The following is a 21482-nucleotide window of genomic DNA, read 5'->3' on the forward strand; positions in this document are numbered from 1 at the left end:
CATGGACCTTTCTAAAAGCTTGCTTCGTAGAAAGCGACTTCTTCATTCTCACAAAGCCCGAGATCTTAGCAGCTTTGGAAGACGAAAACTGAGAGGGAGGAGTACGTGGAGCTTCAGGTTGGAAAGTGTCTGCAAAGACTGACTGAAGTAAACGAGTCAAAACCTTGTAGTCCGTCGAAACTGGAGCCAACGCTGTTGTTCTTCGTCCACTTCGACGAAAGCGTCACTAACTTCCTCTTCAGACACTGGAGAAGTCGGAGGAAGTAAAGAAGAGTCCCGAGCTTTCTCAAAAGAGAAAAGAACGGCGAACAGGAAGAGTTCCCGCCTCCGCTTGTGCTTGCGGAAGTGGAAAACTGACGTCCGTAAGGCGCGCGTTTGGCGTCCGAAGCCAATCTACTGGCGCCGACAGAAGCGTGCTCAAACGCCGCAGGTGTACACTGGCGTCCCACTTGTGCGCGCTGAGCGTTCCACTGGCTGCGCGACCGAGCGTCCATGATGCTCGCCGAGCGTCCAACTGGTGCGCGCCGAGCGTCCACTAAAACTCGCTGAGCGTCCACTGGCGCTCGCGAAACTTGCACCGAGTCACGTTCGGCGTCCACTAAAGCGCGTTTGACTTTCACAGAAGCGCGCTCGGCATCTAAAGAAACTCGCTTCTTATCCACAAGTTTCGTAGCAGCGGAAACAACCGCTTCACGAGAGCGAGAAACGAATTTCTCGCCTCCTCTAGAAAGTTGCTGGGGAGCAGAACGAACTCTGAGGGAGACTCAAACGGAGAGAGAGACGAGCGAGGAGAGGGAGAGGGAGAACGCCTCGACCTCTTCACAGGAAGGTTGTCATCCTTTTTACGGCGACATGGAGCAGTCTCTCTCGAAGGAAAAACATCTCGAAGTTGCTGCTGAAGAGACTGGAGAATCTTGCTTGTTAGGTGAAAGCTGGGGATGGGGTGGTGATCCTGTGAGCAGGAGAGCGGCGAGGGGACGCCTTCTTGCTATCCAGGAACCGCCGCTTTCACGCACCTTAGAGCGACTGCGGCGCTCGAAAGAAACATCTAGGGAAGACTCCGCCTCCGAATAATCCTTACGCTTCTTCTGCGGAGGAAAAAGCAGCAAAACGCACTATCAGGCGACGAGCAAAGTTCCGGAGAACAACTTGGACGTTGAAGCGTCCCGAACGCGAGCCGTCCTTTTCAAGCGGACGTGATGCGGTTATGAGAGCTCCACCCCTTGCGCGGGGAGGAAGCTTCAGAAGAAGAAAAGCACTCCTTGAGAAGACGTGCACGCGCACGCTCCTTGGCAGTCTGGGTATGTTCGTCAGAAGCTGCCGAAGGCACGCCAGATCGGTGGGGGTTCCTCGTAACCCTCCTTCGACTTTCGACAAGCTCTCTCCCCGAAATCTGGGAGTCAAGCAGAGGTCTAGGTCTAGAGGCGGAATGAGGCCGATCTGACGCACCTCCACTACACAAGGGGCACTTTCACTGCACTTCTCTTCACTTTTGCTCTCCAGAGCTAACACTTTTGATTCTAAGTTACGAATCGATTCAAGAATAGCGATAATGTATTACCTTCTACCGACACTGTCTCAGGGGCCGGAGGCAACACTACAGGGGTAGGAGCATAATCTACAGAAGGAGGGTTAGCAGGAGAATAATTTAAATCTTGCCTACCTGAAACACTCCTGGAGGAAGACCTCCTTAACCTATCTCGCTCAAGTTTCTTAAGGATAGGTTTCATACCCGCCTTCCATTCCGACTCTGTTAGTCTTTCACACTCCTTACAACGACTTTCAAACGTACATTCATTCCCCCTGCAAACTTTACAAACAGAATGTGGGTCTACTGAAGCTTTCAGTAGCCTACCTCTACATTCAGACATGGAACAAAATCTAGCGGTAGCAGAACTAGACCCTGGAACATCTTTGATCAAAGAAAAATCAATACCAAATTCAATTCAAACCAAAAGTCAACGTGTGCCAAGCCACCGATTCCAATTCAGATACCAAAGAAAACCAAAAGGATACCAATTAGCTAGTAAGTTTCCAAAATCTGGACGGAGGTGCTGCAAACAGGTGTTTCCAGCACCGGCGACAGAAAAATTATGAATAGAAAATGGGAATGATTCCTGATACCCGCCTCCCAGCGGCGGGAATATGGTTACTAACCACCTGACTCCCACTGCGTGTGTCGTAATTGTGTTTAAATTTCTGTCGGATTCGGAAAAATACAGCTATATATATATCTGACAGGTAAGTTTCATGAACAAAATCCTATTGTTAAGACCGAAGATTTGTCCGCATATGAACAAAACAGAGTTATGATGAATTGATCATGACATACATAAGGATAATTTTTTTCTTATATCACACGCAACTAAATAATTAACTTCCTGCCACCTCATGAGGCCCTGAAGTACGCCAACCCTATGCTGACCCCACTCAGCAAGCATTCTGCATCATTTCAACGTGCCTGGCTTCTACATTCAGATACAGCTATGCGAGTACTGCATAGTTTGTTGCTTCAATACTGGAATATTGTGGATTGGCTGAACATGCATAGAATTATTCTACTGTATTAATTCATAAGATACAAGATATTTGTCATATTTATAAATTTTTAGGACAAAAGCATCTCTTGAACATATTTCATTAAATAATATTGCAGAACAGCAAGCTTTCTGTTGATAACATACTTTCCTATTCTTTTTTTACTTCTGAGTTTATTATGATCCCACAGCCATTAGTAAATCAAGAGGACATTCTTAGCTCCAGAGCAACTGCATCTCCAAAGAGACCAAAATTAACCAATCAACCAAGTATTGCTGCAATGGGGCAAAGTCAATACCAAAGTGAACACTTGAGTGGCCGTAACCAGCCTGAAGCCTAGAGCTTTGCGCTAGTAGACATAAACTTACGAAGTAGGCACCCTTCAGATCCACTGAAAGCAAAGGTTTGCCAACTCTAAATACAGCTGAGTTTGAGAGTATGCATTCTTTGCCTTTAACTACTTGTTAAAAGTGAGAATAAAGGACTACGTATAATTTTTAACTTCCATAAAGAAAATGTAAAAATAATTAAGACCAGTACTCTTAATCCCACAATAATAAATTATTAAATGAGGTACAGTACTGTACACTATACTCACAGATGCAGTTGAAGTCCTTATTTGTTGCTGATAGTTGATGTTACTTTTTTGCTGCTGTTGATACTGATAGTTGCATTGTTGCAACTGCTGACTTCTTTGATGGTCAAGATGGCGCTGATAAAGAATGGCTTTTTCGCGGAAAGCTCTCGCTTCAATTCGTTCTTCTTCTGTGAGCTACAAATAAAAGGAAATCGTATCAGGCATAAACATTTTACAGTAGCCAATAAAACTGATAAATCGTAACTTTTCATCTATTAATGAAGATTTATTTAAGCAAATTTATTCAGCAGCCACCACTGCTTTAATATAATGAAATGTGTATTGTACTTGCACTGGAAATATGTAATACTTACAATAGGGGATAGTATAGTTCTTCCTCTTATTTTTATAAGAGACATCTTGTGTCACTTGGTATTTACATTATCTGCTTTATCATGTCTGTAAACCTGCAAAGAGAAAATGCATTAATAATCACTCCTATGTATTTTCATATTAAACATCAGCCTACCTCAGCCGAACCTTGGCCTTACTATGGCATGTAGCCTAGTACAGTAGTATATTTTACCCTAAGCTGGGGTTAGTGTATGGTGTAGCCTAAGTCTTGTTGATCAAGCCTTATAAAACTAGGTAGCTGCATATGGTTTCAGGCTACCTGGCCTGGACACACTTTATTTCTCTGTAGTACTTGCATTTTCAAACATGCAGCCCCAAGATTCTACGATAAGCTCCTGCTCGATAATAGAAGGACTAAAATTCCCAAATCTTTTATGGATAAATTGAACTTTTTCGTCTCCAAAGAGGGGTTTTGGCGTTAGATCTAGATAACAGCTCCGTGTCGGGTACTTCTTTGGAAATTACAGTTTCCTTTAGTATTTGGGTTGTTTATTAAGAATTTACCATTATTTTTGGGGGGTCGACTGTAATTATAACCCCCAGGGGCTAGTATATACTTAACATGGCGAAATACAATTGATGCCCCAATCCCTAGCGGCTGTTGTATTCGCGGGAACGTTCCTTGCAGTCCGTGCGGAGTTATTGCCTATAATTACCGTTTTGGCAATTAAACCAGGCCTGACAAGGCATACATCATACAATCCTTCAAATAATGTGTACATTGTGGTATATTTTGCTCCTGCCTTCTCCTCCTCTGTTTTATAACCCAAGTTGGATATAAGTGTTGTCCCATCAAGAAGCATTATCTCACTTTGTTTACATACGGGACTCTGAGTGGTCAATACGCCATACCTACATATCTGTTAGGTAATTATTAGTAATATTATAGGGTAAGGATTACTAGCATTGTAAGGGATATTATCATTTACTCGTCATTGTAAATATACTATACTAAATTATTAAGGAAGGAATTTGTATTTGTTTCAGACTGTAGTAATAGTTTAAGTTGAGTAAAGCAATTAAACCAGGCCTGAAAAGACATACATCATACAATCCTTCAAATAACTCTACATATAATGTGTATATGACAAAGGTAATTCTAGGCAATACCTCCGCACAGACTGCTAGGAACATTCCCGCGAATACGACACCCACTAGGGATTGGGATATCAAATGTATTTTGCCGTGTTTAGCACTGGCCCCTGGGGGTTAATTGCAGTCGACCTCCAAAAAATAACAGTTAATTCTTAATTAATATGACAAAGGTAATTCTAGGCAATAACTCCGCACAGACTACAAGGAACGTTCCCGCGAATACGACAGCCAATTGGTAGGGATTGGGGCGTCAAATGTATTTCGCTGTGTTTAGTACTGGCCCCTGAGGGTTATAATTAAAGTCGACCCCCAAAAAATAACAGTAAATTCTTAATAAGTAACCCAAATGCTATAGGAAACTGTAATTTCCAAAGAAATACCCGACACGGAGTTATTACCTAGATCTACCTGTATAGGTCCTAACGAAAACCTTTGAAGGTGACAAAGGGAAAGTGTAGCCTAGCCTAGCCTAGGCAATGCCTACGCTGGCTACCTAGTAGTAGAGAGAACAGAGACAATATTGAATATGCCCAAATAATAGTCGTCAATGGCTTCTAACATGACAAATACGTAGGTCCTAATGAAAACGTTCGCAGGTGACAGAGAGAAAGCGTAGCCTAGCCTAGCCTAAGCAATGCCTTCGCTGCCTAGTAGGTAGCCTAGTAGTCGAGAAAATATTTAATTTAACTTTTGTTTGCTTAAATAATGGTCACCAATGGGTATACTTGTTGAAAAATAAATGTTAAAAAATCATAAACACTTCGTCGTCATCTCTATAACCCCGAGTTTGATCCCGAGCGAGGCCATACCTATAGGCTAAGGTAGGTCACGATATATAAATCAAGAGCCTAATCTCCCCTATTTCACACAGATGACAATGGTATTTCACCTCCCCGTCACTCAGCATGCACACTTTGACACAAATTCAGGAACACCTCACCCTCTGGACGTGGTCGCACAAACGTCAAAAAAACATTGATTGTGGCAATTTTGACATTTGAGGGGCTGGAGATGAAGCCTTAACTGACAGGACGTTCGCGACCGCCGCCTTCCTCTTCTTCTTCCAAAATGTCGAAGACTTTTGGTCTGTTTTGGAGGTTATTTGCGCAAAATTCGAAGTTGTAAGATGCTTTTCTCGATTATATATATCTGTATATATATGCAGAAGTTATGTACTACATCCTACCTCAGAGTAAATGAGGTTACAATTCCACAATGATGTAAAATCCTTCTGTAGTTTTATGATGGTCGAAGGCTATATACATTTGCAATACAGTGGTCTGTTTTGGAGATTATTTACGCAAATTGCGAAGTTGTAAGATGCATATATATATATATATATATATATATATATATATATATATATATATATATATATATATGTATATATATATATATATATATATATATATATATATATATATATATAATAGTGTGTGTGTGTGTGTGTGTGTGTGTGTGTGTATATATATATAATATATGTATATATATATAGTATATATATATATATATATATATATATATATATATAGTATATATATATATAGTATATATATACATATGTATATATATATATATATATATATATATATGTGTGTGTGTGTGTGTGTGTGTGTGTGTGTGTGTGTCTGTGTGTGTGTGTGTGTGTGTGTCCAGAAGTTATGTACTACATCCAACCTTTAAGTAAATGGGGATACAATCCCATAATGATGTAACAATTCTTCTGTAGTTTTATGAGGATGGTCGAAGGCTATAAATTTGCTGGACGAGAAATATATATTTTATATACAGAAGGATTTTACATCACTGTGGATTGTATCTCATGTATAATATAGTATATATATATATATATATATATATATATCTATATATATATATATATATATATATATATCCACCATCCCGATATATGGATCTATTTCCAGTTTCGAAGAGGAAACATAACAATGAAATAAAGTTGGTTAGTTAAAAATATCAAGTGATGGTGAGACTACTACTGGGTTTAGATTTTGCTATAATAATTTGATTTCGTGGTTTTACTGTGCGTTCTCACGGAGTCTCAATTTTACCTTTGTCACCATATGTAGCTACGAGGATGTAGCAAGACTAATTTGTAATGTCTGCAAAGAAATCAATATAATTTTCTTCTCATTGAACTCGTTAAGATAAACATCTGCGCCATTATCTTAGGCCACAAAGGAACAGCCACTTAATTACGCACGAAGCTTTCGTTGTAATATTTACGAAGCCGAAGACACTTTTTATTTTATTCTAGTTTTTTTTTTTTTTTTTTTTCGAGAAACATGCATTCTCGAGATCGCGTGCAGATGGATCGATATGGTGACACGAACTGTGTTTATTCTTCTTCTTCTTCTTTCCCACACGAACTGCGTCTCATTATTGAGGGTCAAAGACACAGCACAAAGTCTCCCTGGATTCTGCATGGACATGTGCGTTCAAAAAAGCGCACCACGGAAATGCGTCGTTGCGAATAGATTGATAAGTAAAAAGAAATTTCTGATTAATCAAATTAAATCTAATAATTAGTGCGATTGTTGAGAAATGGATATAGCATCGTCATGAGCTAGACCAATAGTCATATGTAGGCCAGGAGGACTTATCGCCACTTCATGAAACTGTAAACCAATGCCAGTCTGGAAACAAGTTCCTATTGTCTTCAATATTGTTTAAAGCTTGGGTGAATAACAATCCCTTGGAAACAAATGCACACTCAGGTTTATGAGGGCGTCACTTTGTTCATTGTTCCCAACGCAACTTGTCCAGATAATAGAGACTGCTGTAGCCTATACGTATACTAGAGTCTTCATTATTTGTAAAACGCCTGCCATTAGTATTTATCTGCTGTTGTTTCGTTTATAAAAGCCTAACCAGTTACTTTATTATGAGAGCTAGTGCGTATAAAGACTGTACGTAGAATATTACCTAGTTTGGTTTCTGTAGCAAACAGCTAAAAAAAAATACCTAGGAACAAGATAGTAAAACATCAACCTAATTTTTTTTTTTTTTTTTTTTTGCAGTGTATATTCTAAGAAGCTTCATATATTTGATTTAGTAACATGGCATATTTTGATTGTAGTTATTAGGGTCCATGAATTCTTTGTCTCTTTTGGAATCTGATGTATTGTATTTCAGTTATCAAACGCTAACTCTAATTATAATCCCGTACAGTATATCATAAATGAAATTTGCTCCACAATTGCTGATAACATCAACGCTGGAAAACTTTTTGACGCATAAACACCATCACAAGTCGAATTCTTAATGTAGTATATACGTTCCTGACACCACAAATCATTCTTACCCCTGAACACAGAAATGTCTTTCATTCTTCTAACTGCTATAATGAAGTAATTCTAGCGCGTCCTGCGATCACTGACAGCCTAACCCAAGCAAAGTTTTACTGTTGTAAAATGTATAGAATATGTAATGAACCTGACGGAGACATCGAAATTAATGTATATAGGTCTAACAATCACGCTTACCTTGTATATGTTGTTAAGCCCCAAGGGAATGAATATAGTACGTTCATTCGCGCACAAAGATATGCAGTATGTTTAAAAGAACTTATTTTGCGCTTGCAGTCTTTTATATTGCTGGAGACATTGATTCCTGTCTGGTATACCCAGCGTACAAGAGCACGCAATAATTATATAGTCAGAAAGCGCCGTTATACCGTGCACGACTTGATAAGCGCTCTTGCTTTTAGCTTTTAATTGTTCTGCAAATTTCTGTGCGGCAGTTATGCGCAAAGAAAAACGCTATGCATTTAAACAAGAGTAAAAGAGAAATATCTCAGGGTCGGAATAAAAAGTTCTGGCACATAAGTATTGGAAAATAGGTCTAGGGATTCCCTAAAAGTAGGTTAAAGGGCCATAGAACATATACTATACAAGAGACTGCAATCTTCCTTGTATTCAACTAGTACCATATTACCACAAACTTTATGTAGTACCTGCATATCAGTTTCCTTATATATATATATATATATATATATATATATATATATATATATATATATATATATGTGTGTGTGTGTGTGTGTGTGTGTGTGTATACACACACACATACACACACACACACACATATATATATATATATATATATATATATATATATATATATATGATATATATATATATATATATATAGTATATATATATATATACATATATATATTGACATCACTGTATAATTATCAATTCATGTATCAAACTTTTGATTTAATTTTCTTTCTTTTGCCCTTCGCTGTTTTGAGAGAGAGAGAGAGAGAGAGAGAGAGAGAGAGAGAGAGAGAGAGAGAGAGAGAGAGAGAGAGGGGTGGGGGGGGGTGGGGGGGGTTATTCTCACCATTATGACCATTGTAGTTTACATCTAATGAAAGAAAGACAGGGATTATAATTTCAGCAGCAGTCGACTGCTATTATATTCTGTCATCACCAAACTCGAAAGGACTTATAGTTGACAAGATATGAGAAATTACAATTAGTGACGCATAGACCTAGTTTTCCAACTGTGTTGGGAAGTATAACGGTTCTATAAACAAGAGGGAAGACTTAAGTAGACTCTAGGCTGTATATAGGCGATACAAAACAAAGAAATGTTGGCAGACGACCAGACTTCGTCACCTAAAAACTGCAGTCGCATGCAATTATAAGAAGCCGTGCTGGAAGAGAGAAAGCGGTTGGCACCATGGACCTGGTGGAGGAGAAGGAGGAGGTGTTTGAGGCAAGAGGGCTGACTCAGCCAATGGCGTATCGATCCACCGTCTTAAATCCCTCCTCATTCACATTCCCTGGGACCCCTGGCCGCCCAGCTGTCCCTATATATATCCCCTTTCCCTAACTCAACAACCTACGGCCACTGCCCGATGCATGGACACTGGACAGAGCCATTCAAGATTATATTTTCCAGCATCCATACTGCCCCTTGGCAATTGCTTGTGTTGTTTGGAGAAAGCATTTTAAGGACAAAATTGTGTGGTGGTCGTGGCCGTCGTGTATATTTTAGTAAGGAATTAGTGCAAACAATATTAGTGCAAACAGTATTCACAGAGCAATCTACCCAAAACGAGTAGTACTACATTGCGTTCAATGTTTAAAAAAAAAAAAAAAAAAAAGCGAGTATGCACTAGGTCACAGAGACTGGCTTTGTCAAGCCGGTTTTTTTTTTCTTTTATGGAAAAGTCGGTGATATAATCAAACAGGCACCAGGTGGACCAGGCGTCTCGGGATAAAGGGCTTATAACATCAGTCGTAGCAGAGAATAGAAAAGAAACTGGTTACCGTAGTACTAAAATGTTTTATGTGTAATAATTCAGTTCACATGGAGAATATTTACAGTCACGTATTTTATAAGCCAACTTGTCTACAGTATGATTACATCATTACTAAATAATGTTAAAATTAATAAGGCAAGTACTTAGTACTTTGTTATATCAGATAACATACATATCTATTGTTAACAAATATCCAAGACTCCACGAACACAGTTGCGTGCACACTACACTTTTTTTTTTTATTTATTTTTTTTTTTTACGATTTTAACTCTCTTTAGCATTACTTTACTCTATAGTGCTTAAGTCTTATCTTTATTTCCCATTTTCAGTGCTTTATTGGCATATCCTCTCATTCCGCTAATCTAGATGTCATATTTAGTACTATATGTGGTTTACTAAATTAATTAATACTTTCTCCTAGTTTATAACGTTGTAGAAAAGCATTACTACTTTTTCATACTCGATTCTGGTAGGCTACTCTAGGCATATGCCGGACGCTTTAAGTGCCCCAATACGTCGTGCCCTGGGCAAATGATTATAGATACCACTACTGTTTCATAGATCTTTTTACCTTATTTCTGGCGCCATATTTCCTACGTTTTCTCAGTAGGTACTATTAGGAGTTTCTATGCATTTCTTTGTAATCTCCACCTACAATTTAAGCCCCAAGCACTGGGACTTACGAGGACATTCAGCGCTAAAGGGGCTACTGAAGGTGGAAAAGGATTGAAAGGTGTAAAACAAGAAGAAAGATAATATGAAAGGAGGTAGTACTATGGTAAAAGGAACGAAAGGTCTCGCACTTATAGGTCTAAAGAAACGGACGCTGCAAAGAACCTTGGAGTAATGCCTATGCAGTGCAAAGCGTCATGCTCACCGATGGATTGCAATGGCCCCTAAGGGTGTCTTTTGATGGACTGCTTGATTCGTTTATGCAAATGAGGAACAACATTATGAGGCAGCGTTGATTAGGCGTTGTAAGTCACGTAAGAGGGACATATGACTTTCTAATTTCGGGTTTTACCCAAAAAATAGTTCGCACGAAGACACCTCGATATAGACGTCCTTGAAGGGAGGACCATAACAAAATAGCGTAAGAGAATAACGAGGCAGGACTTTTGTTACATCAAATAGATTATATATATCTATATATATATTATATATATATATATATATATAGTATATATATATATTGATAAGTATGGAGAAGAAAATGGCTTGGCCACACACACACACACATAGACATGATACATATGAGACAATTCTGTAAAATTGTTTCCTGCTCCATTTATTTCTATTTAGTATTAATTTTAAGTTGTAATTGTAATTTGATGATAGGACTGGTTATTGTAACTATAATTGACATAAGGTTAAGCATTATGTAATTACTCCAAGCCTGACTGAAGGATGCTAAACGGATGCAGGCGTCATACTACGCCGCAGTGTTGCCAAAGCGCGGAGAAACGACCAAAAGTGCGGAGAAGATTCGAGGGGGAGTCATTGAATGCAGAGCTGCGGACTGCACTCCTCATGTATGCGGCGCTGTAGGTCCGCATATATATTTATGCTTTTAAAACTTTTTTCCATTAATAAAAATGATTGAAATTATATAATATTTTCTGAAAATACTAATATTTTTGAAAAATGAACCATTTTCACTAGTCTCGACTGTTCACGTGCCAATATCAGATACGATCATATGATTGTCAATTAAGAACCGATTTTGACAACAGCAGATAACGTAACCCAAACGTGATGTCTTGCAATGCATTCATTCTTTAGGTCCAGTTATCTTCAATTTGCCTTTGTAATTATAGTATATATATATATATATATATATTATATATATATATATATATATATATATATATATATAGTATAGATAGTAAAATTTGGTTAATTTGGGAATTAATCTTAGGGTGAAGACTGACTTACATTATTGTAAACTTAGTCATGTTTAATGAGTTTTTATTTATTTATTTATTTAGAAAACAATTGCAAATATGTATTAGGCAATTACATTAGTTGAAGTTATTCAACTGATTATAACCGAATAAGTTTTGATATCAGTATGCTATGAAGTGGTGTATTATTATAATCGTGGATTTTCTTTATATTAATGTAGCTTATTGATAAAAAAAGGACCAATTATGATGCGCTCTTTTCCAATTTCTTGAAACTCATAGCCCCAAATAGGGCATTCGTTTGGCTTAGGATTGCCACATGTATACCATAAATCATGCATAATTTGCTGTCCATTCTCTTGGGGAAATATCTCATTTCAAAATATCCGTATCATAAAAGGGGGCATATAGACCTACATGTTTCATATCGTTTTTGTCTGTTTACAATGCTTATGGTATTGATTTTAGCCTAGACCTACGTTTATATATTAGGTTGTTTTTATTATTATTATTCTTAGCAAACGTTTTGATTTAACATACAGCATGTTACCTAAAGTGATGAATGTGGCTTAAAAAAGAAAAGAAGGAATAAACTACTTATGAATATCGAAGGATTTATATAGCTTGTCAACTTACTCTGTGGGGAACGCAAAAGTAATGAATGAAAAGCAACCGTTTTTAGCAAAGAAATACATTTCGGTGCAGTTTTTTTTAAACTTCCCACTTTTAGCTGAAAATTTTATGAATAAATTTACTTGCCCGTGTTCACTTTGTGGCCTAATTTACGCATCAAATCATATATAACATTCAGAACTATAAAACAGTAATTATACACACACACACACACATTATATATATTATATATATATATATATATATATATATATATATATATATATATATATATATATATATATATATATATATATCGAATGTAATAAATCAGCTTCAAGACTGAACACTGTCCGCGTGTCTCGTTCGATTCTAAATTTGACTATCATTAAAGTTTCGTAATGTTTCAGACTATATGAAGCAACTGAATTTCGGTAACTTGATCAAATATTTTCAAAAGGCAAATGTTGTTTTATTTACATTCTTTTGACACTTGAAAGATCATATTTTCAAAAACATTCTCTTCTAAAAAAAATAAAAAAATAAAGGTCTCTTGACGGTGTGTTAGACCTACGGTCTTAATGGTTCTCACCACCACTCTCCCTCAGATGACGTAGGTGCGCAGAAGAGGCTTAAAATTAGGGAGCTGTCTGGCTGACCTGTTATATTTGGACCGTGGATTCTAAATTTGACTATCATTAAAGGTACGTAATGTTTCAGAAGATATGAAGCAACTGAATTTCGGAAAGGGGAAACTCTGACCCTAAAAAGGTTTAGTTAGTAAACCCAACTTATATACTGGTAAAGATACGGTTAATATAATATAAGCAGGGTGACTACTTAGTCTAGTTAGTGTAGTAAAATAACATTGCTTGGCAGTTAACACTACAACTCCCGGTGCGGAGCTAGTTTCTCGGTGATGTGCGGACTTTGCGGCAACCCTGTGTAACTACGGATATGACGGCACCTACGGTAATATTTATTGAAAAGCAATGAAAATTTACTACAAATTTCCTATATTTTCTAATCTATGTGCCCTAATTAAGCTAAGTTAAAATGTCAACATAGTTAAAAAGACCGCCTTCCCGCCCTGACACTGACAGATGACGAGCGCGATATGAATGGGGAGGAGCTTAGTGACGTCACTATAGCTAGCCAATCAGGACAGAGAATAAGTTTTCAATGACAGCTTGTTTTTTATCGTTTTTATATTTTAATCATTGTCCGTATCAGTATCAGGGGTAGGACGAAATTTTAAACTTTCATTTAAGCTTGTGAAGTTATTTTTATTATGGTGAAAATTTACAAAACAATCAGATAAAAATAGTATATTTTGGTTCGTGTTACCACAAAGCTCGATGGTGGATGACGTCACGCAGACGCTACGTTTCTCTCAGTCAGAGTTGCACTTGTGCTGTCGACGTAGTCGGTCACCTCCATTCGGTCCCGTCACCTTCGGCACGTGTTCGACTTCGCCCAATCTCTCTCTCTCCCTGTTCCTCCAGATGACAATGGAGCAGAATCACGTAGCCAAATTGCAGCAGGTGGGGCCATCGAAGAATGATGCCACAACGGCTGAGATGGACAAGAAGCTGTCAGGTTTGTGTCTTAACATGGTGATTATTGGCTTATAGCAGTTTCCTTATAAAAAGTGGGCGTTTTTTCAGTTTTTTTTTTCTTTTTTAAGAAATTTTCCTCACAATACTACACAATCTTTATTTCTCTTACGTCAAAATTAGTATACATAAAGGGAAGTTGTAGTAATAGAAACGCATTTTTATTCGCTTTTGCCGGAACGTAATTATATATATTTTTTATAGTGTTTGTTAGGCCAAAGGCTCGTCAATCAGTTGTTTATTTTGTAACTTATGTCACAGCGTAAAGGACATTTTACGTTTTAAAAGTCTCATTCTCCGAGTCAAGGCTACAGATAATGCCTTTTACTATTTTTTTTATCCTTTGATCGTGCCGCTTGAGGACCATGTATTAGATTAAGACAAGAATAATGGTGTCATAGTACGTAGAACGTGGACTGTGATATCCATTAAACGATCAGTTATTGCGTATTGCAGTCATGCAATCGTTTGTGTCGATTACATAAACCGTCCCAAGTTTTTTCGTGATTTTGGCACTTTTTTTTTTTCTTCTAAGTATTCGAAGTATTGTACTTCATACGTTCTCTAAAAAGTGTTCAGGTGGCTAAACACCTGTTAAACTTTCAGAAGATAAAGCTTTATATAAACATGACGCCTTTCGGGTGTCATGTACCTTGACCAACTCGGTACCTCGGAGTACTCGTACTAAGTGTAGTCTCATATGTACCTATGCTTGAATCCTGAGGTCATGGTCAAGTTTCAATTCCTGTTTGACCTTTGACCTCTTATAACTGTTGTCGTGACCTTGGTGCCCATGGATCCAAAGTAGATTGTGGTCGATTATAATAACTGTACAGAAGACGAAATTACGACAAAGTCTGAAATATTGTTTTTTAACCTTGGGCCTACGTTGGTTCCATCACTTAAACTGGTGTTTAGTTTCAAGGATATCGTGATGAAAGTGCTTTAAATATTATAGTTTAAAGCCTTAAGTGCATAAAAATAATATCATTTAAATTAAGCCTTAATTGCATTAAATAATAATAAAAAAAGGGGTTACCAAAACTATTATTCAGTAGGACGTTGGAAATATCCTCTCGTCCTGACTCATAAAAAAATTGATAAATACCTACTAAATACGGGAAAATGACATTGCAACCCCAGGAGACATTAAGTCCCCCCCCCCTCCCCCCACACACATGCATATAACTTCAGTCTATGAGAATCTCTTGCCAAGTGGGGAAATATACTTCCGGAAGCCCTCTAATCGTTGAGTGTATATGTCAAGGGAAACCAGACGAAGGCGGACAGTTCTGTGTGCAATTGTTTATTTATTTATTTTAATTTGCTTTGGCGGGAAGGTGTGATTATTTAATCCACATTTTATTATATTGTCATTATTTGAATATGTGTAAGGCTTATTATTACATTTTTCTTTCTTAGATAACTAAATCTTGAGTATATCTTTGTTTAACCAGACCACCACTGAACTGATTAACAGCTCTCCTATATAGGGCTGCCCAGAAGGATTCCAGATATTTTTACGCAACTAGGAACAAATTAGTTACTTAGCAATGGGACCTATTACAGCTTACTGTGGGATCCGTACCACGTTATATCGAGTAATGAATTGCCAATCACCAGAAATAAATACGAAAGGAGTTCTTGTATCGGATCGAACCGTATACCAGAATGCTGTAATACATATTTTTTCAACTTTGTTTTGATCTTTCTAAAGACAATGGCATTTGTGAACGGTTTTTTTTTTTTTTTTTTTTGCATAAAATACAATATTTACGAAGTGTATAGATTCATAAGTTGTCAAACGCGTTCGAATGCACATAAACATGCATTGTAGATGACTGAAATGAAAAGGTAATTGAAGAAAGAACCGTTAGAGAATATATAGGCTAAATTGTAAGTGTCGTGGGAATGAAAATTTTAAAAAATTCGGAAGCTAGGTGTTACTAGTACTAATTATAGACGCATATGCTCCTTTTCAGCTCTCTAATGTATAACAAGGTTACAGATTCCGCTTAGTTACAAACCCACCTGTGATGCTTCACAGGGGAAAGCGGCGGAATAAAGATCGATAAAAGTTATCTGATAGCGGCGTGGAAGGCTAATAAGGCTATTCTATATATACATAGCTGGTTGGCAGAAGGGAAACGCTGTATATTGGTCTAGTTTGGGAACCAAGCTTTTCCTGCCAATACGCCAACTCAACTATACGTCATGAGATACAATATCGAGATGGGCCTCTTATACGGTTTCTTCTTCTTCTTATTTTATGAATAAAAGCAGAATATAAGTAGCGTAGGAGAGAGAGAGAGAGAGAGAGAGAAGAAGAGAGAGAGAGAGAGAGAGAGAGAGAGAGAGAGAGAGAGAGAAACCCAGTTAGACCGATAAATTGTCAGCCTTTATGTTCATTCCACGTGATCTGACACGAGACTGAAATTATATTTATTCAAATTCCAACGTATATAGCACTTCTTTTGTTCTTCTGTAGCTGGGTAATATACCGTGAGTGCTCGCCATGTGGTGCACTGTACGCATTACCCCTTTATTTTAGGGATGGTAGTTCCTCGCTGGACTGCCAATTCGGTGGTCTGAAGTTCGAATCCCGGCTCCGCCAACGCGGAATCAGAGGAATTTATTTCTGGTGATAGAACTTAATTTCTCGATATAATGTGGTTCGGATCCCACAATAAGCTGTAGGTCCCGTTGCTAGGTGACCAATTGATTCCTAGCCACGTAAAAATATCTAATCCTTCGGGCCAGCCCTAGGAGAGCTGTTAATCAGCTTAGTGGTCTGGTAAAACTAAGATATACTTAACTTATAGGGGATGGTAGGAAAGCCGTATGGATAAACCTATAAAGCTCTGAAAAAGGTATTTCGCGTCGAGTTAAAGATACAAGAATTTTAGGAAAGGATATTTATGATTTATTTATGAGAATGAAAGTTAAAAAAATAACCTGAATGATAAACAGTACAGACCAATTATTTATAAATAAAATAAAGCGTATTTATTTTAATTCTCGTTGGTGAAACAAAGCGCTATTTGACCGTAGATTGTGGTATGCGCCCTGAGGTAAGCTGGAGGTTGGATCAGTCATTGTTTTTAGTATGATTAGCCTAATTCTTTAAAAGGTTAGCCTAACTTCCTGTTGGCGGAAGAGGCTGCGAAATTGCCTTGGCTGAAAACAGGGGTAAGTGACCTTTTTCTTAGGGGACAAGTTTGTTGTGCCCATTTTCTGCCGTTGAGACCTTAAAGGTGAGGTGAAAGCAATGAAGAAATATCTTGATGTGGTATTTGCAGTCAGTTCTACTTTTGAGGCAAGATGACAATAGCTTGTTAAAGGCTTATCTAATATGTGTTTATAGGCCTAATGGATGCGTCACGTGAGCAGGTTTCTAAGACTTTTATGCCTGTTCGTCATAATCAGTCATAGTAGGAAGAAATAATTCATATGTGTGTGTGTGTGTATGCGCAATTGAGTCATGCAGGCTAGTTAAATTACTTTTCATTTTTAGTACTCACATGCGTGATTTTTTGTTTGGCAGCTCCACTCTAACGGATAATATTCCTGTGTAAAGGGGGAGCGGGTGTGGGGGAGCGGGTGCCACCAAACATGTAAACTCTCGAAAAAAATGTCTGTAATACTAGTTCAGTAAAACTGCAAAGTAAATATTGGTTTTACTTTTACGTCGAATCACCTAGCTGTAGTACGCCTAATGTGTACCAAAATAATTCGCGAATCCAACTGTATCAGAGTATGAGGCCAAGATCATTCGAGAATCCAGAACTATTTTTAACTGTGAAGCTTAAAAAGAACTGAAGATTTTTACACAGTAATGTCAACCTGTGCTGCATGGATGTTGGTATTTACATGTGGGGCAGGTACAGTTTTGTATACTCTACACTGTAGACCTTGGTTTTGACAGTCTTTTCCAGTATATACCCTGGGTTGCTGGATCGTCTTGAGTCTCTCTCTCTCTCTCTCTCTCTCTCTCTCTGTGTGTGTGTGTGTGTGTGTGTGTGTGCTTTGACTAAATCGATTGCATTTCTAAATGCTTTGTTGCAGTATAGTCTAATAACATAAGATAATTGGAGGGTAAATGATCAACATACCAAGTTGCAGCGCTAAAGTCTCAGTAGTTTTTAAGATCTAAGGGCGGGCAGACAGACGAAGCCGGCACAATAGTTTAACTTTACAGAAAACTGACCATATGATCTCGGTAAATATCATCAAATCTGTTTTATTCGCCCGAGAAATGTAAGGCATTTGTGGTGTGCTGTCTCCAAGTGGCCCACTCTCAGGATGACTCGTTGTTTTCGATCATTTGTCGTCTGCTAAAATTGACTTATTTATTTATATTTTTAAGTTTCTTTGAAGGTTTGTAATGCCTGGTTTTCATCCTCAGTCGTCATTGCCGTCATTTCTAGTGAGGATTAAACTAAATGCTAATAAATTCTTCCCTTTCAAAGAGGGAAGGAAAAATTGTTTAAACTGTCAGTCGACGCAGTTGGGTTCTAGTGCGTCTTATCATGAGGTTTAAACCTGTCCAATACTCTCGGTATTTGCTTTTGATACATGACTTAGATAAGAGAACATTAAGGTATTATTATTTTATATAGATAAGAAGAGAAAACTGAGGTATTATTATATCACACATCGTCAATGTTATGTAAGTATCCAACACCCACATTCAGACATTTTTCTAGACTTAAAACTCTCAGTACTTTCGGTTTAAGTTTTTAGTACTATTGGCATGAATTCACATGTTACTAGCTGGTTACCCGCCCTACGGGAGGGAGACATAACTCCCATTGGTGGGGGGGTTGGGTGGGGAGATAGGATAACACCCCATTATAAAACATCTTAGGGATCTCCACTATAACCCTGCCTAGTTTCAAGCCCATCGGACCAACCGTTTGGCCGTGATTGAATGACAGACGGACGGACAGACATAACGGCCAATAGTAAGATTATAGTATGATAAGGTAATAATGTCCCCAGCTTAGAGCAACTTTTAAATATTTATAGGTAAATGAAACTCCCTTTTATGATGCTTTGTCTGTGTGATTTATTGGAACTATATTTAAGCTTTTCTCGTTGACAGACAGTGAACTCGATGCGCTAATAGACGCCAGCCTCAGGGGACGCCAGAACTCGTACAGCCCCTACAGCAAGTTCCCCGTCGGAGCCGCCCTCCTGACCGAAGACGGCTCCACGATACTGGGATGCAACGTGGAGAACGTGTCCTACGGGCTGGCCGTCTGCGCCGAGAGGACAGCCGTTTGCCGCGCCGTCGTGGAAGGGCACCGGAAGTTCAGAGCCATAGCCATCACGGCGGAGATGGGCGACAAGTTCGTAGGACCCTGCGGCATGTGTCGACAGACGCTGGCCGAGTTCGGCCTAGACATGGAGGTGTATCTGTCGAAGCCCAACAAGCAGTACATGAAGACGACCGTGGCCAAGTTGCTGCCTGATAGTTTTAACCCAGAATGGGTCAATTTTACCGATTGATTGTGCCGGTCGAATGCGCTGTGCTCTCCTTGTAACGCCCAGCGAGTTGTGTCCAGTTTTAGTCTTGTATTTGGTAAAACCATGGTAAAACCTTAAGTTCAAAAGAGTCAACTCGAGTACGATGTCTTACCTCAGATTCTTATAGATGCCTCGTAGATTTTATACAGTGACTAGATATATTTTTTACGTAAAATAACCTGCATTTAATGAATTGGACGATTTGGGTGACATTTTGTATATGACCTTGCAGTGCCCATTCGTATTTTGTATTATTGGGCCTCTGAGTTATTATATTTTTATCAGTATTTCTTTTTCATCGAAAAATTTTAATTATTTAAAAGAAAATAGGATTCTCTTATATTTCATGATGACTGTAGTAGTAGTAGTAGGGTTTCAGCCGTACAAGTCCATCTCTGCCAAAGGTTATGTATTTTGTGCCAAAATATAGTTTGCTTTTATGCTATGGTTTCCATTCATTCACATATTTCTACGTGGAATTTTAACAGCTAAGTCTCCGTATTTCCTCGTTTTCTCTTCATTCATTTTTTTTAAAAGTCAGGACATCTTTTTTTTCCAGGTATTGTCATCTTTACACGTATTTGTTCATGGATGAATCTCTGTTAGTGATTATAATATACATATGTAAAGTACGTCCTTGGCTTCATATGTCTGCTTGGTTAAAAATGAGAAGAAAAAGTCTAGAAGGGATGGGTAGTACGTATATAAAACAGTGTGCATTGGCAAAAATAGCACTAGGAAGATTTGCCCAAGCCATAGATACCACTGCACAAGATCGGGGAAAACCAGGACTAAGTGGAAACCCAATCCTATTAAGTCTGTTTTTGTGTGTCTTTATCTTATGGCGTTGATGGTCCTAATGTTTGCTTTATTATTATTATTGTTGTTGACCACTCTCGCTTGTGTAGTATCTGTCTTATGGACCAGCCTGAATACGTAAACTTATGGCTATGGTTTCTAACTTAAAATGCACCACCAAGAGCCAGCCAGCTCCTTGGTACAAAACTAGACAAGACCCGCAAACTTGAAACCAGTCTTGCTTATCTCCTTCACCGACAAGGTCGAGTCATATATTATGATGATCTCCATATCAGTGTGACTGTCTGTTGTTGTTTTGTTTTTTTTGTTGCTTTTTTTTTTTGCGTTCCTTAAGTGAGAGAAAATATGGCATTCCCTGCAGCTATGCATCCTGGTCTTGACTCTGTAGTCTATTGACTTTTCTCGTCATGAAATATTATTATTATTATTATTATTATTATTATTATTATTATTATTATTATTATTATTATCATCATTATTATTATATATTCAGAAGATGTTCCCTATTCATATAGAACAAGCCCACCAAAAGGGGCCACTGACTTGAAATTCAAGCTTTCGAAGATATGGTGTTAATTTTTTGGAATAAAGATCAATTATTAGAAAAAGATTAGATAATGTAAAAGTATTAAAATTTAACATCATTTTGCAGTGGTCATATTTTATTATTATTGATAATCTAATGAGACATAGTTGCTCTCAAATCTTCACTGTAAGTAGCGAACAGCGTTCGTTCGTACGTCGTAATCACTATCGCAAAAGTACAATAAGAGGAGCAGCAATGGTAGATGACGCGTGGTGAAAAAGAAGAAGAAGAAGAAGAAAATGCGTGTTGGTGCATCAGCCTTGCTCATTTTGGAATCCACCAAGGCAACTTGAGACGACAGATCTCCTCGCACATGTGACATGGGTTCCATTAATCATCCATGACGAAAATGTTAGAAAAAAGAGAGACGAACTGTTCTGGTACGCGACAGGGAGGGAGTCTCTGTCTCAAGCTTCTTTACAGATGTGCATAAATTAGCCGAGAATATGGCACTAGAATTAATGCGTTGTTAAGGGCAAACTAACATCCATTATTG

At 38.1% G+C, this 21482-nt stretch overlaps 2 protein-coding genes across 4 annotated transcripts in view; one reads left to right on the forward strand and one right to left on the reverse strand.

Moving 5' to 3' along the window:
* The window catches only part of LOC135208489 (uncharacterized), a 112126-nt gene extending 106445 nt beyond the window's left edge, over positions 1-5681 (reverse strand). For all 3 annotated transcript variants that reach the window (XM_064240720.1, XM_064240718.1, XM_064240719.1), the window contains exons 1-3: positions 5565-5681; positions 3490-3582; positions 3137-3310 (exon numbers count right to left, since the gene is read on the reverse strand). In XM_064240720.1, coding sequence (XP_064096790.1) covers positions 3137-3310; positions 3490-3534 — 219 coding nt within the window. In that variant the 5' untranslated portion in view covers positions 3535-3582; positions 5565-5681. The remainder of the gene's footprint in view (positions 1-3136; positions 3311-3489; positions 3583-5564) is intronic.
* Positions 5682-13821: 8140 nt separating this feature from the next.
* LOC135208491 (cytidine deaminase-like) lies at positions 13822-20021 on the forward strand. The gene is made up of 2 exons (XM_064240726.1): positions 13822-14035; positions 19157-20021. Exons 1-2 carry the CDS (start codon positions 13942-13944, stop codon positions 19561-19563), a joined length of 501 nt encoding a protein of 166 aa, XP_064096796.1. The 5' UTR covers positions 13822-13941; the 3' UTR covers positions 19564-20021.
* Positions 20022-21482: the final 1461 nt, after the last annotated feature.

This window comes from Macrobrachium nipponense, chromosome 35 (genome assembly GCF_015104395.2).
Source record: "Macrobrachium nipponense isolate FS-2020 chromosome 35, ASM1510439v2, whole genome shotgun sequence".
NCBI lineage: Eukaryota > Metazoa > Arthropoda > Malacostraca > Decapoda > Palaemonidae > Macrobrachium > Macrobrachium nipponense.